This window comes from Hyperolius riggenbachi, chromosome 9, assembly GCF_040937935.1.
Source record: "Hyperolius riggenbachi isolate aHypRig1 chromosome 9, aHypRig1.pri, whole genome shotgun sequence".
Classification (NCBI taxonomy): domain Eukaryota; kingdom Metazoa; phylum Chordata; class Amphibia; order Anura; family Hyperoliidae; genus Hyperolius; species Hyperolius riggenbachi.
This window is the reverse complement of record NC_090654.1, coordinates 298,661,885-298,682,691: the sequence shown is the minus strand read 5'-3', so window position 1 is coordinate 298,682,691 and position 20,807 is coordinate 298,661,885. Positions and strand designations below refer to the sequence as shown.

General features: G+C 48.1%; 1 protein-coding gene across 1 annotated transcript in view; it reads left to right on the top strand.

Annotated features, from left to right (window-relative positions):
* Nucleotides 1-20,807, top strand: part of SETD3 (SET domain containing 3, actin N3(tau)-histidine methyltransferase) — a 134,438-nt gene that overhangs the window by 87,489 nt on the left and 26,142 nt on the right. Inside the window, exons 5-6 of the mRNA XM_068254991.1 lie at nucleotides 3,963-4,021; nucleotides 20,218-20,332. Of these exons, the coding sequence (XP_068111092.1) occupies nucleotides 3,963-4,021; nucleotides 20,218-20,332 (174 nt within the window). The remainder of the gene's footprint in view (nucleotides 1-3,962; nucleotides 4,022-20,217; nucleotides 20,333-20,807) is intronic.

Below are 20,807 nucleotides of genomic sequence, written 5' to 3'. Positions count from 1 at the left end.
AGAATACACTAGGGAAGGGAGAGGGTACAAGATACATGATCATGTGATTTGGGCTGGTTAGGTAGGTCCAGTAATACAGGTACAGGCTGTCATAGGAAAGGGGCACATGATCATGTAGAATACACTAGGGAAGGGAGAGGGTACAAGATACATGATCATGTGATTTGGGCTGGTTAGGGATGTCCAGTAATACAGGTACAGGCTGTCATAGGAAAGGGGCACATGATCATGTAGAATACACTAGGGAAGGGAGAGGGTACAAGATATATGATCATGTGATTTGGGCTGGTTAGGTAGGTCCAGTAATACAGGTACAGGCTGTCATAGGAAAGGAGCACACGATCATGTAGGATACACTAGGGAAGGGAGAGGGTACAAGATACATGATCATATGATTTGGGCTGGTTAGGTAGGTCCAGTAATACAAGTACGAGGCTGTCATAGGAAAGGTGCACATGATTATGATGTAGAATACACTAGGGAAGGGAGAGGGTACAAGATACATGATCATGTGATTTGGGCTGGTTAGGGATGTCCAGTAATACAGGTACAGGCTGTCATAGGAAAGGGGCACACGATCATGTAGGATACACTAGGGAAGGGAGAGGGTACAAGATACATGATCATATGATTTGGGCTGGTTAGGTAGGTCCAGTAATACAAGTACGAGGCTGTCATAGGAAAGGTGCACATGATTATGATGTAGAATACACTAGGGAAGGGAGAGGGTACAAGATACATGATCATGTGATTTGGGCTGGTTAGGGATGTCCAGTAATACAGGTACAGGCTGACATAGGAGAGGAGCACATGATCATGTAGAATACACTAGGGAAGGGAGAGGGTACAAGATACATGATCATGTGATTTGGGCTGGTTAGGTAGGTCCAGTAATACAAGTACAAGGCTGTCATAGGAAAGGAGCACACGATCATGTAGAATACACTAGGGAAGGGAGAGGGTACAAGATGCATGATCATGTGATTTGGGCTGGTTAGGTAGGTCCAGTAATATAAGTACAAGGCTGTCATAGGAAAGGAGCACACGATCCTGTAGGATACACTAGGGAAGGGAGAGGGTACAAGATACATGATCATATGATTTGGGCTGGTTAGGTAGGTCCAGTAATACAAGTACGAGGCGGTCATAGGAAAGGAGCACACAATCATGTAGAATACACTAGGGGTGGAAAGAGAGGGTACAAGATACATGATCATGTAGAATACACTAGGGAAGGGAGAGAGTACAAGAGACATGATCATGTGATTTGGCCTGGTTAGGTAGGCCCAGTAATACAAGTACAGGATGTCATAGGAAAGGAGCACACGATCATGTAGACTACACTAGGGAAGGGAGAGGGTACAAGATACATGATCATGTGATTTGGGCTGGTTAGGTAGGTCCAGTAATACAAGTACGAGGCAGTCATAGGAAAGGAGCACACGATCATGTAGAATACACCAGGGAAGGGAGAGGGTACAAGATACATGATCATGTGATTTGGGCTGGTTAGGTAGGTCCAGTAATACAGGTACAGGCTGTCATAGGAAAGGAGCACACAATCATGTAGAATACACTAGGGAAGGGAGAGGGTACAAGATACATGATCATATGATTTGGGCTGGTTAGGTAGGTCCAGTAATACAAGTACGAGCCGGTCATAGGAAAGGTGCACACGATCATGTAGAATACACTAGGGAAGGGAGAGGGTACAAGATGCACTTTAAAGTTGCGAAGTACTGAATTGTAATAAATCACCTGGTCACTAAGGAGGTGTACACCACAGGTCCTCAAGCGGTTACACAGGTTCTCAGCTTGGCCCTGTGCACGGTGTGTGACGCTTTCACAAAGTATACCCTTAACCACTACAGGTTGAGAGCAATATTTACATATCAGCGCTGCTCCCATTCAATCGCCCATAACTTTTACTGCTTATCACACTTAAATGATCTATATATGTTTTTTGTTTTTTCCAGGACCAATTAGGCTTATAGTGTGTGATAATTTTGTTTTAATATTACTTTTTCTATGCATTTTAAAGGGAAATAAGGGGGAAAAAAACATTTACATCAATTAAAGCTTTACAATAAACCGTGCTAACTATAAGTTAAACCCTCTAATTGCATTTGCTCACCCACCCTGGTTATTTCATCTTTTAGATTATATCCCTAGTACAATGCATAGTGACTATTCTTCTATTTGGATATAAAGGTTTCTTTTCTTTTTTTTCTCATTGTATACTGTCTATTACAAGACCTTATTTGCAAAAACAATAGTAATATACCCTCATGGCATACATATTTAAAAAGCCAAGTTCCTAAGGTAACAGTGGTTTGTTTTCTTTTTATATTCTGTCACTTTGTTTACATTTTACAAGTCTTTCATTTTAGTACAGAATATTTATTTATTCAGCTTGTTACAAAAAAATATACATGGGCCTCAAAACATGGGCCTCAACCCTAAAACTCTCTAAACTCTATTGTACTACTTATCACGGTTAAAATGTTACTACACGTGTCTCTTGTAGATTTGCTAAGACTTTCCCAGGTTTGATCGCAATGTTGAAAATGACTTTTTTATGTTGGACTGAGTTTGTCCTAGCTATTTTCTATGTGACCTTTATAGGAAAACAATGCGGTAGGATGACTCTCCGGAGGGCAGATTCTTTGTAGCCACAATCGGACCAGAACAGGGCAAAACAAGAGCAATACAATTGTTTTATTCTAAATCTATGCACACATATACTTTACAACCAACAGGTAATTATACCTGTCGGTCAGAACAGATTAGGTTGATAGAAAAAGGGTAGAGATGAAAAGGAAAAAAGAATGTTTTATAATACAGTTCAAAACACCATTATTGGTAGTCCATGCAATCAAAGTCTTTTGAGAAAATCATGGTGGGGTTGTGGGCAGCACGGTGACATTGGGGTTAGCGCCCTTGCCTTGCAGCGCTGGGTCCCTGGTTCGAATCCCAGCCAGGTCAACATCAAAAATTGATTTCATATTTGTGAGGTCAAGGAAAGGTTTGCTAAATCATGCAGAAGGCCAGCTGTTTTTCTTAAAAGTGGCTTCTGCAGGATGCTACTAGGACCCCCTGTGGCTGACAATTTTTCATTTACAGGGGTAAGGTGCCTAGTTGTCTGTATGAGATTTTGTCAAAGCTCATATCTGATCTGATGGATGGGACTATAAACCTTCTAGGGGGTCTCATAGGAACTAGGAGAAAGCTTTTCACACCTGGGTGCTTGGAGGGACTTCTGCTAAGGGATTTCTCATTTACCTTGGCATGAAAAGGTTCCTCCAGCCATTTGGTGTAGGAGAAACAAAGTTGATTTAAAATGTCATATTTGTATTGCAATGGAATGGTGACCAGCTGTGCATCCAAGATGGCTGCCCACAGGCCAGCAATCTTGTCTGCACCTCCCTATGCTCCGCACAAACTCTCTACAGCAAAACAATAACCACTCGCTTTCTAGCCCATGAACCAAAGCAGCGACAGAATTTGGAAGGGATCCCTTTAATATGTCGCTGCCCGTCGCAGTGTGAAATTGAAAATTAAAATTTCTGAGAGAAGAAGGGGGGAAGAAACCGTCTTCTTTGAAACATTTGTTTAGAGAGCGTAAGCCGAAATGCCTAATTAATTCTTGCTTCCTGTCTGACATGTATAAATGATGTCCGCTTGGCTGTCCGTAGCGTCCACCTTCTATCGTTAAACGTGCGCAGCCTGTGAGTTCCTGTCTCAGGATCTGGAGACGCAGATTAATGGAAGCTGCTGGGCACAACAAATTAAGTTGACGTTGATATATGAGAACATAATAGCATGATGATCCCTGCGTAGCTTCGCCGGGAACCCCCGCTTCATTCGCCTCTTGTTAGGATCGCTTAGGAAACTAAATGAGGAAATTCTCTGCAATACATATTGATGGATTTTCTCTCTTCTCTCCCCTCCGGTGACCTTAGACCCATCCTAACGCCAGCAAGCTTCCTCTGAAGGACGCCTTCACGTTCGATGACTACAGGTGGGTTATCTTCTGCCTCTGTTACTGACTGCAAGCATCCTGAGAGCGTTTATCTGCTATGTCACATGTGTGGAACTCCAGGCCTGGAGGGCCGGATCCATGCCAGTGTTTAGGATGGTCTGAGAAAGAGAGGAATGTGTTCTACCTGATGGACCTTTCCTGGTTCAGACCCATCAATTCATTTGAGCTGTATCAAACATGTGTGAGGATCTCGGCCCTCGTAGGACTGATTTGACATACCTGTGCTATGTGCAGCCTTTACAGGTCACCTGGTCCTTGCTAGTTGCAGAACTGCTCTTAGCCACAGCTTCATGTGGGATAAAACGTAAGGTAACCAGAACTAGCTGTTCTTCAAGGCTTAGTGGCGGATCACTATCATGTAATATCCATACATAGAAAATGTATGTTTCCCCCCGAGTAAAATCCCTGCTCGCCTGCAAGCCATCTTTGTGGGTAAACTGATCAACTGCCGTTCAGTAAGGGCTTTTCTAAATCTAATCCCCCTGAGGAGATGGACTAGTCTAAAATATTATTTTTCTATGTATGTCTGTATATATGTGATGGTAGAATGTAGGGCCGATGCTTCTCTGCGCCACTCTGCTTACCGCATAGGCGGGTCATGAGGTGAGCACCCGGGTATAAGAGGCTGGGCAATCTAACTGTGGGTACATGTCAGAGTGTCTCCACCTGAAATAGCGAAAAAATAGTCCTCACTCAATAGGATCCAGCCAGTCAATACTGTTCGGGGCTCACTAGCTCCTATCCTAGACTGCTGTGTATGGGCCTCAAACTTAAGCACCAAGCTTAAACAACTACAAAGAAAAACCAAGCTTTTTGAGGCCTCATGATCCTTGAAAAAATATATATATGCTTTATTGGTCACAAAAATCACAGTGTGTTGAACTTTTAAAAGCAATTAAAAACCTTTTGGAAACCCCGGGGCGCCCCCACACACCTCCTCACAGTCATACTGTCAGTCACACAGAGCAGTTGCTACAATTGCGTCTTGCTGCAAGGAGTGGCCTCACTGCAACCCCAGCACAATTAGATCCACTAGTGCAAAGCGGATTCCACTATCGCTCTACAGATTTCTATGCAGCTCACAGCCTGCTGTATTGTATTAAAGTTTGTTGCGGCTAAGCACAGAGGCTAGGCTTGCTCCCCAAGTCTTAAGTAAACTTAGGGCCAGTCACAGCATCCAGCTCCAGTAGCGTACAGCCATTGCACAAAGTCCCCCAACAGTTTTTCAGCTGGTACAAGCGTAAGCAGACAAGCAGGCAGGTTTTCAAGCGTCATAAGCGTCAGCTCTTAGCAATCTTTGTGCTGCGCAGCAGCAAGCAAAATACAGGCACAGGTTACCTTGATAGTCCGCCAACCCGCGGGTCCCCCTCACTCCGCTCCGGCCGCAGACTTCACAGTGGTATTCCTCCTGTTTGTACGTGATGCAGCAAGCCACACATGCTGTGTCTCCACCTGCCTCACATCCATCTCCTTCTGGGTGGCCATGTCAGAGTGTTGTCCACCATGGACAAGGTCTCCACCTGCCTCACATCCATCTCCTTCTGGGTGGCCATGTCAGAGTGTTGTCCACCATGGACAAGTTCTCCACCTGCCTCACATCCATCTCCTTCTGGGTGGCCATGTCAGAGTGTTGTCCACCATGGACAAGGTCTCCACCTGCCTCACATCCATCTCCTTCTGGGTGGCCATGTCAGAGTGTTGTCCACCATGGACAAGTTCTCCACCTGCCTCACATCCATCTCCTTCTGGGTGGCCATGTCAGAGTGTTGTCCACCATGGACAAGTTCTCCACCTGCCTCACATCCATCTCCTTCTGGGTGGCCGCCAGGTTCCTGAAGCTTCATTTGGACAAGGCTGAGCTTCTGATATTCCCGCCCCGCACAGCTGCACCCCTCCCAGATATGCACTACACTATCGACAACACTACCATCCGCCCTACCCCCAAATCCCCCTGTCTAGGTGTTACCCTGGACTCTGCACTGTCCTTTGATCCCCACATCTAAAGTATTTCCCAATGCTGCAACTTTTACCTCCGCAACATCTCCAGGATCCACCCCTACATGTCCCCTGACAACACCAACAGTGTTCGGCTCAACAGTCCGTAAGGACTTTAATTTCTGACTTAAGTGAGGCTTAATTGCCTCAGGTGCGGGCTGGGAGAGAGGGGGTTACTTACCCATAAGTCCGCTGTCTTCTATGCGTATCAAACTTCTTGCACGCGTTGGAAGGAGGAAGTGCGCGGTAATGAGTCTTGGAACACGTCCAATAGGATGTGTGCAAGATGTTATAGAATGCATAGAAGACAGCGGTCTTGTGTGTAAGTAAGCCCCTCTCTCCCAGCCGCACACCTGAAGCAATTAAGCCTCATTTAAATCACGAATTTGAGTCCTTAAAGTGGATCCGAGGTGAACTTTTACTCATTGCATAATTGTGTTCCTTTCCTATTGTTTATAGGGCATTCCTCAAGCAAAATACTTTTTTGTTTTAATACTCTAATTCCCTATAAACTAAATAAACCATGCCCACAGGTTTTCAGAGAGCCTTGGCAGTAGCAAGGGCTCATGGTAGCTCAGTCTAGGCAGGAGGTGTTACTAGCCAATGATTTCAGAAGCAGAGGGGAGGAGGGGGGATTAGGTACAGATACAGATAAGCCTGCCTCTGTGTAATGTTTACAAACAACATGGCTGCTGTCATTGTATCACAGGAAGAAATAATCATTTTCTATTGAAGCTGTTTGCAGCTAGATTTGTTGTGTAAACTATCTAAACTTTAGATAAGATATATATAGACAAGTTACTTGTTCTAGTTAGTTTTTTATCTCGGATCCGCTTTAAGAACTCATGAGCCCATGCCTGACCACCGAACTCCCTCATCCATGCCCTTGTCATCTCCTACCTAGACTAGTGCAATTCTGTTTTATCAGACCTCCCCTCTAACTGTATTGCTCTCCTTCAATCAGTAATGAATGAGGCAGCTAGGCTGATCACCTCCTCCCATCGCTCCGCCTCTACGACTCCCCTCTGTAAATCCCTCCACTGGCTCACCATCCACTTCAACATACTGTGCTTGGCCTACAAATCAGTGCGCAGGACCTGCTTGACCTACATCTCCGATCTTGTCCAGAGGTACATGCTGGCCCGCCCCCTCCGATCCTCCGACCTAGAATCAACACAGAATTGTATGCATGTCACTGACCATCCCTACTAGTGACACAACTACACATCAGGCTTTATTCTTACTGTGCTTACAGTTTCCAATTCCTCATCGCTACCCAATTGGCCCTGATAACTTACATTCCCTGGGGAGTTGGCCTGATAACATGCACACAAACGTGTTGTAATGGTTATTAAAGGGAGCCATCTTCACCTGTGATCTGTAATTAGTGGTACACAGTGCTGAGAGGCGTCCAGTGTGTGAGGGATGAGTGAAAATGAATGAAAATATGGAGGGAAATAGTAGGCTAAGGTTTGCTCTGAGCCTGTGTAACAAGGATAAATCTATTCATAGCGCGCGTTTCGTGGGCTATAATACCACTTCCTCAGGCCAGTAATGTGCCGATAGCTGTAAACAATTAGAGTGACTCTATTAGTCGACTGATTTCCCAGCTGTGATTCATCTTCACTCCTCCCTCATACACTGGGCACCTCTCACCACCCTGTACAAGTATATGCCTACCCTTTTGGAGGGAAGAGTCTGTGAGCGACCATCCGTAGGAGGTTACCCCACAAGACCCGAGTGCGGGACGGCTTTTCCCCACACGTGCTGAGTGACTGCCTCTCCTTCTCATTATTTCATTTGTCCGAAATAATAACACCATATCGGGCTCCTGCTCTTCCTTTGTGGGTTTCTTTTGTCATCGAGGTCCCTTGATACAGTCCCGTATTGTAATTAGGAGGGGTGTATAAAAGGTCAATGAGTTTCTGGACTCCTAAGAGACCCTCCCATCTTTCATCCAGTGCTGCACTGAGGTTTTTTCCATTCTAAGTCACGGGGAAAGCAAATTAAATGTCAAAGGATCTGCGGGAAAAGGTAGTTGAACTCTATAATATAAACAGGAAAGCGATATAAGAAAATGTGCAAGGAATTAAGAATACCAAAATCTAAGAAGTGGAAAATGATGGGTTCTGGTGAAGCCAACCCGCAGTCAGGCAGACCAACTAAAATTTCAGCAACTGCCGCCTGAAGAATTGTTCGGGATACAAGGAAAACCCACAAATCACTTCAGTTGAACCTCAGGACTCTCTGGAAAAATGTGGTGCGGTAGTTTCAAGATGCAGAATAAGGAGGCACTTGGCAAGAGATGGGCTGCATGGCCGAGTTGCCACAACAAAGCCATTACTATGGCTTATTGTAAGCAGGATATTCTGTGGCAATTGCAAACCACGCAGAGACTTAAAGGGAAACTGAAGCAAGAGGGATGGAGGCTGCCATATTTATTTCCTGTTAAGCAATACCAGTTTCCTGGCAACCAATGTCAGAAACACCTGATCTGCTGCATACTTGTTCAGGGGCTATGGCTAAAAGAATTAGAGGCAGAGGATCAGGAGGACAGCCAGGCAACTGGTATTTCTTAAAAGGAAGTAAATATTGCAGCCTCCATACACCTCTCACTTCAGTTGTCCTTTAAACCTCTTTCTGGCGCAGTGTCATTTGGAGTAAAGAGACTAAACTTTATGGCCACAACCATAAACACTACATTTGGAGAGGCGTCAACAATGCCTATGGTGAAGGGTACACATTCCTACTGTGAAACATGGTGGTGGATCGCTGATGTTTTGGGGATGTGTGGGCTACAAAGGCACAGGACATTGGGTGAGAATTGATGGCAATATAAATGCAGTAAGTTATCAAAATACTGTATACTGGAGGAATATTTGCACTCATCAGCCAGGAAGCTGAGCATGGGATGTACTTGGACATGAGGATCATAAAACACAATGGCATCAATTCACTAAGCTTATCTCCTGTCTTTAATAACTCTTCTAGAGTTGTTACCATGGTGATGAGGCATGTCGTATTCAGGAAACATTTTACCTCAGGCAAACCTAATGTTAACTCTTCTGTCTTTAAATTAACTCTCCAATCCTTAAAATAACTCCAGAGTTAAAGACAGGCTGTTCATTAGCTGCGTGTGAAAATAACTACAGAGGAGGTAAATTAACTACAGAGGAGGTAACATAAGGAATGAAGAGATAAGATAACTCTCTCACTGTGTGGAGGTAAGTTTTCTCTTGCCTTATTATCTCCAGCATGATCTTAGTGAATTGAGGCCAAAGCCTAGTCGACCAGTCACTGGCTACAGTAACATAAAGTGAAGGTTCTGGAGTGGCCATCTCAGTCTCCTGACCTCAACATCTTGGAGCCTCTCTGGGGAGACCTCAAACGTGCAGATCATGCAAGACAGCCAGAGAATTTACTGGAACTGGAGGCTTTTTACCAGGAAGAATGGGCAGCTTTACCGTCTGAGACGGTAAAGAGCCTCATCCACGACTACCACAAAAGACTTCACGCTGGCATTGATGGTAAAGGGGGGCAATACACGGTAGTAAGGACTGGGGGATGTAAACTTTTGATCAGGGCCATTTGTGTGCTTTATGTAGTGATTACAGTAGTTTCACAACAAACGACTTCAGCCAACCACTGACCATGACTGAAAGAAGACGGTTATCCTCCACCTGCATTGACTGCAGTAGCACAAGTGACTTTTTTTGATTGGTTTGTTTCATTTTTTGTCAGCTAAGCACAGCTATTACTGTATATACACATTATTTATGGTGATTATCATCTAAGAAATAGAACATTGTGTTAGAATTTTTTTTTAATTACGGTTTTAATTTATTAGGAGTCAGTACAGTTTTTGTTGTGTTTGGTTTTTTTACGACTGACTCCAGGTACCCCAAAATTGATCCGACTCCACAGCCCTGACCAGGAGCTTTATATGGTGTAAGTTGTAACTGGCGCATGAACAATAATCTTGTCCTCAATGCGGCCAAGACTGTCAAACTCTCTTCCCCCTCCCCCCCCCAGTCCTCATTGGTGAGACTGAAGTCTCCAGGGGTGCCGTGTGTTCGGTTCCTGGGCAGTACGATAACAAGTGACATAAGATGGGGGCAGAATACCACCAAAATCCAGAAGAATGCTCAGTTGCGGCTATTCTTCCTGCAGCAGCTGAAGAAATTCAGTATCCCAAGAGGGCAGCTCACCAGTTTCTACACCGCCACAATTGAGTTCATCTATTGCTCCACCATCATTGTCTGGTATGCAAGGGCGACCGCTAGCGACCAGTATAATCTGCAGAGAGTAATTAGCACTGCAGAAAAGATCATCGGTACGCCCCTTGTTTCCCCTGGACCTCCTCCACACCGCCAGAATGAGGAAAAGAGCCACCAAGATTTCACAAGACCCCTCCCACCCAGGCAGATTCTTCTCTGAGCCCCTCCCATTAGGCCGCCGCTTCAGGACAGTCCCCTCCAGGGACACTTCCCCCCCCCCCCCCCCCGGCAGTCCTCCTGACTGGGCCCCATAGTATAGTCCATGGGCAACTGTTCTCCCGGCGCTCAGCCTGACCCCTGGTGCCCCCTTCTCCTGTATCGATGTAGTCTTTACCAACGCTATGCATGTATATCTGTAGTGTATGTACTTGTACCACCTTCCATGCCATGTATGTCTCATGCTCTCCTGCCATTGCCGTGTGTACCACCTTCCATGCCATGTATGTCTCATGCTCTCCTGCCATTGCCGTGTGTACCACCTTCCATGCCATGTATGTCTCATGTTCTCCTGCCATTGCAGTGTGTACCGCCTTCCTACCACCTTCCATGCCATGTATGTCTCATGCTCTCCTGCCATTGCCGTGTGTACCACCTTCCATGCCATGTATGTCTCATGCTCTCCTGCCATTGCCGTGTGTACCACCTTCCATGCCATGTATGTCTCATGCTCTCCTGCCATTGCCGTGTGTACCACCTTCCATGCCATGTATGTCTCCTGCCATTGCCGTGTGTACCGCCTTCCATGCCATGTATGTCTCATGTTCTCCTGCCATTGCCGTGTGTACCACCTTCCATGCCATGTATGTCTCATGCTCTCCTGCCATTGCCGTGTGTACCACCTTCCATGCCATGTATGTCTCATGCTCTCCTGCCATTGCCGTGTGTACCACCTTCCATGCCATGTATGTCTCATGCTCTCCTGCCATTGCCGTGTGTACCACCTTCCATGCCATGCATGTCTCCTGCCATTGCCGTGTGTACCACCTTCCATGCCATGTATGTCTCATGCTCTCCTGCCATTGCCGTGTGTACCACCTTCCATGCCATGTATGTCTCCTGCCATTGCCGTGTGTACCACCTTCCATGCCATGTATGTCTCATGCTCTCCTGCCATTGCCGTGTGTACCACCTTCCATGCCATGTATGTCTCATGCTCTCCTGCCATTGCCGTGTGTACCTCCTTCCATGCCATGTATGTCTCATGCTCTCCTGCCATTGCCATGTGTACCACCTTCCATGCCATGTATGTCTCATGCTCTCCTGCCATTGCCGTGTGTACCACCTTCCATGCCATGTATGTCTTATGTCTCATGCTCTCCTGCCATTGCCGTGTGTACCACCTTCCATGCCATGTATGTCTCATGCTCTCCTGCCATTGCCGTGTGTACCACCTTCCATGCCATGTATGTCTCCTGCCATTGCCGTGTGTACCACCTTCCATGCCATGTATGTCTCCTGCCATTGCCGTGTGTACCACCTTCCATGCCATGTATGTCTTCTGCCATTGCCGTGTGTACCAAATTCCATGCCATGTATGTCTCATGCTCTCCTGCCATTGCCGTGTGTACCACCTTCCATGCCGTGTATGTCTCATGCTCTCCTGCCATTGCCGTGTGTACCACCTTCCATGCCATGTATGTCTCATGCTCTCCTGCCATTGCCATGTGTACCACCTTCCATGCCATGTATGTCTCATGCTCTCCTGCCATTGCCGTGTGTACCACCTTCCATGCCATGTATGTCTCATGCTCTCCTGCCATTGCCGTGTGTACCACCTTCCATGCCATGTATGTCTCATGCTCTCCTGCCATTGCCGTGTGTACCACCTTCCATGCCATGTATGTCTCATGCTCTCCTGCCATTGCCGTGTGTACCACCTTCCATGCCATGTATGTCTTATGTCTCATGCTCTCCTGCCATTGCCGTGTGTACCACCTTCCATGCCATGTATGTCTCATGCTCTCCTGCCATTGCCGTGTGTACCACCTTCCATGCCATGTATGTCTCCTGCCATTGCCGTGTGTACCACCTTCCATGCCATGTATGTCTCCTGCCATTGCCGTGTGTACCAAATTCCATGCCATGTATGTCTCCTGCCATTGCCGTGTGTACCACCTTCCATGCCATGTATGTCTCATGCTCTCCTGCCATTGCCGTGTGTACCACCTTCCATGCCATGTATGTCTCATGCTCTCCTGCCATTGCCGTGTGTACCACCTTCCATGCCGTGTATGTCTCATGCTCTCCTACCATTGCCGTGTGTACCACCTTCCATGCCATGTATGTCTCATGCTCTCCTGCCATTGCCGTGTGTACCACCTTCCATGCCGTGTATGTCTCATGCTCTCCTGCCATTGCCGTGTGTACCACCTTCCATGCCATGTATGTCTCATGTTCTCCTGCCATTGCCGTGTGTACCACCTTCCATGCCATGTATGTCTCATGCTCTCCTGCCATTGCCGTATGTACCACCTTCCATGCCATGTATGTCTCATGCTCTCCTGCCATTGCCGTGTGTACCACCTTCCATGCCATGTATGTCTCATGCTCCTGCCATTGCCGTGTGTACTACCTTCCATGCCATGTATGTCTCATGTTCTCCTGCCATTGCCGTGTGTACCACCTTCCATGCCATGTATGTCTCATGCTCTCCTGCCATTGCCGTGTGTACCACCTTCCATGCCATGTATGTCTCATGCTCTCCTGCCATTGCCGTGTGTACCACCTTCCATGCCATGTATGTCTCATGTTCTCCTGCCATTGCCGTGTGTACCACCTTCCATGCCATGTATGTCTCATGCTCTCCTGCCATTGCCGTGTGTACCACCTTCCATGCCATGTATGTCTCATGCTCTCCTGCCATTGCCGTGTGTACCACCTTCCATGCCATGTATGTCTCATGCTCTCCTGCCATTGCCGTGTGTACCACCTTCCATGCCATGTATGTCTCATGCTCTCCTGCCATTGCCGTGTGTACCACCTTCCATGCCATGTATGTCTCATGTTCTCCTGCCATTGCCGTGTGTACCACCTTCCATGCCGTGTATGCCTCATGCTCTCCTGCCATTGCCGTGTGTACCACCTTCCATGCCATGTATGTCTCATGCTCTCCTGCCATTGCCGTGTGTACCACAATCCATGCCATGTATGTCTCATGTCCTCCTGCCATTGCCGTGTGTACCACCTTCCATGCCATGTATGTCTCATGCTCTCCTGCCATTGCCGTGTGTACCACCTTCCATGCCATGTATGTCTCATGTCTCATGCTCTCCTGCCATTGCCGTGTGTACCACCTTCCATGCCATGTATGTCTCATGCTCTCCTGCCATTGCCGTGTGTACCACCTTCCATGCCATGTATGTCTCATGCTCTCCTGCCATTGCCGTGTGTACCACCTTCCATGCCATGTATGTCTTATGTCTCATGCTCTCCTGCCATTGCCGTGTGTACCACCTTCCATGCCATGTATGTCTCATGCTCTCCTGCCATTGCCGTGTGTACCACCTTCCATGCCATGTATGTCTCCTGCCATTGCCGTGTGTACCACCTTCCATGCCATGTATGTCTCCTGCCATTGCCGTGTGTACCAAATTCCATGCCATGTATGTCTCCTGCCATTGCCGTGTGTACCAAATTCCATGCCATGTATGTCTCATGTCTCATGCTCTCCTGCCATTGCCGTGTGTACCACCTTCCATGCCATGTATGTCTCATGCTCTCCTGCCATTGCCGTGTGTACCACCTTCCATGCCATGTATGTCTCATGTTCTCCTGCCATTGCCGTGTGTACCACCTTCCATGCCATGTATGTCTCATGCTCTCCTGCCATTGCCGTGTGTACCACCTTCCATGCCATGTATGTCTCATGCTCTCCTACCATTGCCGTGTGTACCACCTTCCATGCCATGTATGTCTCATGCTCTCCTGCCATTGCCGTGTGTACCACCTTCCATGCCGTGTATGTCTCATGCTCTCCTGCCATTGCCGTGTGTACCACCTTCCATGCCATGTATGTCTCATGTTCTCCTGCCATTGCCGTGTGTACCACCTTCCATGCCATGTATGTCTCATGCTCTCCTGCCATTGCCGTGTGTACCACCTTCCATGCCATGTATGTCTCATGCTCTCCTGCCATTGCCGTGTGTACCACCTTCCATGCCATGTATGTCTCATGTTCTCCTACCATTGCCGTGTGTACCACCTTCCATGCCATGTATGTCTCATGCTCTCCTACCATTGCCGTGTGTACCACCTTCCATGCCATGTATGTCTCATGCTCTCCTGCCATTGCCGTGTGTACCACCTTCCATGCCATGTATGTCTCATGTTCTCCTGCCATTGCCGTGTGTACCACCTTCCATGCCATGTATGTCTCATGCTCTCCTGCCATTGCCGTGTGTACCACCTTCCATGCCATGTATGTCTCATGCTCTCCTGCCATTGCCGTGTGTACCACCTTCCATGCCATGTATGTCTCATGCTCTCCTACCATTGCCGTGTGTACCACCTTCCATGCCATGTATGTCTCATGCTCTCCTGCCATTGCCGTGTGTACCACCTTCCATGCCATGTATGTCTCATGCTCTCCTGCCATTGCCGTGTGTACCACCTTCCATGCCATGTATGTCTCATGTCCTCCTGCCATTGCCGTGTGTACCACCTTCCATGCCATGTATGTCTCATGCTCTCCTGCCATTGCCGTGTGTACCACCTTCCATGCCATGTATGTCTCATGCTCTCCTGCCATTGCCGTGTGTACCACCTTCCATGCCATGTATGTCTCATGCTCTCCTGCCATTGCCGTGTGTACCACAATCCATGCCATGTATGTCTCATGTCCTCCTGCCATTGCCGTGTGTACCACCTTCAATGCCATGTATGTCTCATGTTCTCCTGCCATTGCCGTGTGTACCACCTTCCATGCCGTGTATGTCTCATGCTCTCCTGCCATTGCCGTGTGTACCACCTTCCATGCCATGTATGTCTCATGCTCTCCTGCCATTGCCGTGTGTACCACCTTCCATGCCATGTATGTCTCATGTCCTCCTGCCATTGCCGTGTGTACCACCTTCCATGCCATGTATGTCTCATGCTCTCCTGCCATTGCCGTGTGTACCACCTTCCATGCCATGTATGTCTCATGCTCTCCTGCCATTGCCGTGTGTACCACCTTCCATGCCATGTATGTCTCATGCTCTCCTGCCATTGCCGTGTGTACCACAATCCATGCCATGTATGTCTCATGTCCTCCTGCCATTGCCGTGTGTACCACCTTCCATGCCATGTATGTCTCATGCTCTCCTGCCATTGCCGTGTGTACCACCTTCCATGCCATGTATGTCTCATGCTCTCCTGCCATTGCCGTGTGTACCACCTTCCATGCCGTGTATGTCTCATGTTCTCCTGCCATTGCCGTGTGTACCACCTTTCATGCCATGTATGTCTCATGCTCTCCTGTCACTACCGTGTGTACCACCTTCCATGCCATGTATGTCTCATGCTCTCCTGCCATTGCCGTGTGTACCACCTTCCATGCCATGTATGTCTCATGCTCTCCTGCCATTGCCGTGTGTACCACCTTCCATGCCATGTATGTCTCATGCTCTCCTGCCATTGCCGTGTGTACCACCTTCCATGCCATGTATGTCTCATGCTCTCCTGCCATTGCCGTGTGTACCACCTTCCATGCCATGTATGTCTCATGTCCTCCTGCCATTGCCGTGTGTACCACCTTCCATGCCATGTATGTCTCATGTTCTCCTGCCATTGCCGTGTGTACCACCTTCCATGCCATGTATGTCTCATGCTCTCCTGCCATTGCCGTGTGTACCACCTTCCATGCCATGTATGTCTCCTGCCATTGCCGTGTGTACCACCTTCCATGCCATGTATGTCTCCTGCCATTGCCGTGTGTACCAAATTCCATGCCATGTATGTCTCCTGCCATTGCCGTGTGTACCACCTTCCATGCCATGTATGTCTCATGCTCTCCTGCCATTGCCGTGTGTACCACCTTCCATGCCATGTATGTCTCATGCTCTCCTGCCATTGCCGTGTGTACCACCTTCCATGCCATGTATGTCTCATGTCCTCCTGCCATTGCCGTGTGTACCACCTTCCATGCCATGTATGTCTCATGCTCTCCTGCCATTGCCGTGTGTACCACCTTCCATGCCATGTATGTCTCATGCTCTCCTGCCATTGCCGTGTGTACCACCTTCCATGCCATGTATGTCTCATGTTCTCCTGCCATTGCCGTGTGTACCACCTTCCATGCCATTTATGTCTCATGCTCTCCTGCCATTGCCGTGTGTACCACCTTCCATGCCATGTATGTCTCATGCTCTCCTACCATTGCCGTGTGTACCACCTTCCATGCCATGTATGTCTCATGCTCTCCTGCCATTGCCGTGTGTACCACCTTCCATGCCGTGTATGTCTCATGCTCTCCTGCCATTGCCGTGTGTACCACCTTCCATGCCATGTATGTCTTATGTTCTCCTGCCATTGCCGTGTGTACCACCTTCCATGCCATGTATTTCTCATGCTCTCCTGCCATTGCCGTGTGTACCACCTTCCATGCCATGTATGTCTCATGCTCTCCTGCCATTGCCGTGTGTACCACCTTCCATGCCATGTATGTCTCATGCTCTCCTGCCATTGCCGTGTGTACCACCTTCCATGCCATGTATGTCTCATGTCCTCCTGCCATTGCCGTGTGTACCACCTTCCATGCCATGTATGTCTCATGTTCTCCTGCCATTGCCGTGTGTACCACCTTCCATGCCATGTATGTCTCATGTTCTCCTGCCATTGCCGTGTGTACCACCTTCCATGCCGTGTATGTCTCATGCTCTCCTGCCATTGCCGTGTGTACCACCTTCCATGCCATGTATGTCTCATGCTCTCCTGCCATTGCCGTGTGTACCACCTTCCATGCCATGTATGTCTCATGCTCTCCTGCCATTGCCGTGTGTACCACAATCCATGCCATGTATGTCTCATGTCCTCCTGCCATTGCCGTGTGTACCACCTTCCATGCCATGTATGTCTCATGCTCTCCTGCTATTGCCGTGTGTACCACCTTCCATGCCATGTATGGCTCATGCTCTCCTGCCATTGCCGTGTGTACCACCTTCCATGCCGTGTATGTCTCATGCTCTCCTGCCATTGCCGTGTGTACCACCTTCCATGCCATGTATGTCTCATGCTCTCCTGCCATTGCCGTGTGTACCACCTTCCATGCCATGTATGTCTCATGTTCTCCTGCCATTGCCGTGTGTACCACCTTCCATGCCATGTATGTCTCATGCTCTCTTGCCATTGCCGTGTGTACCACCTTCCATGCCATGTATGTCTCATGCTCTCCTGCCATTGCCGTGTGTACCACCTTCCATGCCATGTATGTCTCATGCTCTCCTGCCATTGCCGTGTGTACCGCCTTCCATGCCATGTATGTCTCATGCTCTCCTGCCATTGCCGTGTGTACCACCTTCCATGCTGTGTATGTCTCATGCTCTCCTGCCATTGCCGTGTGTACCACCTTCCATGCCATGTATGTCTCATGTTCTCCTGCCATTGCCCTGTGTACCACCTTCCATGCCATGTATGTCTCATGCTCTCCTGCCATTGCCGTGTGTACCACCTTCCATGCCGTGTATGTCTCATGCTCTCCTGCCATTGCCGTGTGTACCACCTTCCATGCCATGTATGTCTCATGCTTCTGCCATTGCCGTGTGTACCACCTTCCATGCCATGTATGTCTCATGTTCTCCTGCCATTGCCGTGTGTACCACCTTCCATGCCATGTATGTCTCATGCTCTCCTGCCATTGCCGTGTGTACCACCTTCCATGCCATGTATGTCTCATGCTCTCCTGCCATTGCCGTGTGTACCACCTTCCATGCAATGTATGTCTCATGCTCTCCTGCCATTGCCGTGTGTACCACCTTCCATGCCGTGTATGTCTCATGCTCTCCTGCCATTGCCGTGTGTACCACCTTCCATGCCATGTATGTCTCGTGCTCTCCTGCCATTGCCGTGTGTACCACCTTCCATGCCATGTATGTCTCATGCTCCTGCCATTGCCGTGTGTACCACCTTCCATGCCATGTATGTCTCATGCTCTCCTGCCATTGCCGTGTGTACCGCCTTCCATGCCATGTATGTCTCATGCTCTCCTGCCATTGCCGTGTGTACCACCTTCCATGCCATGTATGTCTCATGTTCTCCTGCCATTGCCGTGTGTACCACCTTCCATGCCATGTATGTCTCATGCTCTCCTGCCATTGCCGTGTGTACCACCTTCCATGCCATGTATGTCTCATGCTCTCCTGCCATTGCCGTGTGTACCACCTTCCATGCCATGTATGTCTCATGTCCTCCTGCCATTGCCGTGTGTACCACCTTCCATGCCATGTATGTCTCATGTTCTCCTGCCATTGCCGTGTGTACCACCTTCCATGCCATGTATGTCTCATGCTCTCCTGCCATTGCCGTGTGTACCACCTTCCATGCCATGTATGTCTCATGCTCTCCTGCCATTGCCGTGTGTACCACCTTCCATGCCGTGTATGTCTCATGCTCTCCTGCCATTGCCGTGTGTACCACCTTCCATGCCATGTATGTCTCATGTTCTCCTGCCATTGCCGTGTGTACCACCTTCCATGCTGTGTATGTCTCATGCTCTCCTGCCATTGCCGTGTGTACCGCCTTCCATGCCATGTATGTCTCATGCTCTCCTGCCATTGCCGTGTGTACCGCCTTCCATGCCATGTATGTCTCATGCTCTCCTGCCATTGCCGTGTGTACCACCTTCCATGCCATGTATGTCTCATGCTCTCCTGCCATTGCCGTGTGTATCACCTTCTATGCCATGTATGTCTCTTGCTCTCCTGCCATTGCCGTGTGTACCACAATCCATTCCAGATACGCCAACCACGTACTCGGCGAATAAAGAGGATTCTGATTCTAAAGCTGTAGAAAGTGACAAGGATGTAAGGAATAGAGAGGAAGTATTTGCCCTCTGCAATGCCCTGCTTCATTGTAGATGGTGTGTGGGAAGGGGGAGAGTATTTGGGGGAATTTAATGGCTTCCTCGAGTCCCAACATTTCCTATCCAAACAGGAAGTGCGGAAATCTCTCCAACAGTGACGGAGAAAAGTGTTCTGTGAACAACGTCATCGGATTTGTGTACATTTATTTATACAGGCAGAAAGTCACTTTCATAGTAACTTGATGTATGAAGTAAAATAAAAAGCATAATTCTGTGGTAGGATTAAGCAGTATTATTATTATTTATTGTATTTATAAAGCGCCAACATATTATGCAGCGCTGCACAAGAGATAAATGGGGTAACATACAGGTAGGACATACAGGAAACTCACAACAAAACAGGATCATGCAAATGATATGATAACAGTCCAGTGTCATTGGTCAGAATAGAGACTGTTCTCACCCCTATTGTGGACTAGAACAGTCTCTATTCTGACCTATGACACTGGACTGTTATCAAATCATTTGCATGGTGTTTTCTTGTGAGTTTCCTGTATGTCCTACCTTGTATGTTACCCCATTTATCTCTTGTGCAGCGCTGCGTAATATGTTGGCGCTTTTATAAATGCAATAAATAATAATAATAATAATAATACTGCTTAATCCTACCACAGAATTATGCTTTTTATATTACTTCATACATCATGTTTCTATGAAGGTGGCTTTCTGCCTGTATAAATAAATGGACACAAATCTGATGACCTAAGCACTAAGCTACTTCTGTTACTGACTAACCATATGTACTCTAATATAAAGCATTTAGAGTATCAGCAGACACTCCACACGTGTTACTGGTGAGTAAATAACAGAAACAGTTATTAATGCATTGTTCCCTCCTCTGGCTGCAGGTGGGCGGTATCATCTGTCATGACGCGTCAGAATCAGATCCCGACAGAGGATGGATCCCGGGTGACGCTGGCTTTAATCCCTCTGTGGGACATGTGTAACCACACCAATGGCCTGGTAAGCAGTGCTGCTCTCGTGTCATAAGGGTGCTCAGAGAGCCAATCAGTGCACATACTGCTGTGGCTGCATTCCATTGGCCCCACCCCTAGTGGCTAATCCTGTGGTGTGACTGCATTCCATTGGCCCCACCCCTAGTGGCTGAGCCTGTGGTGTGACTGCATTCCATTGGCCCCACCCCTAGTGGCTAAGCCTGTGGTGTGACTGCATTCCATTAACCCCACCCCTAGTGGCTGAGCCTGTGGTGTGACTGCATTCCATTAACCCCACCCCTAGTGGCTGAGCCTGTGGAGTGGCTGCATTCCATTAACCCCACCCCTAGTGGCTGAGCCTGTGGTGTGACTGCATTCCATTGGCCCCACCCCTAGTGGCTGAGCCTGTGGAGTGGCTGCATTCCATTGGCCCCACCCCTAGGGGCTAAGCCTGTGGAGTGGCTGCATTCCATTAACCCCACCCCTAGTGGCTGAGCCTGAGG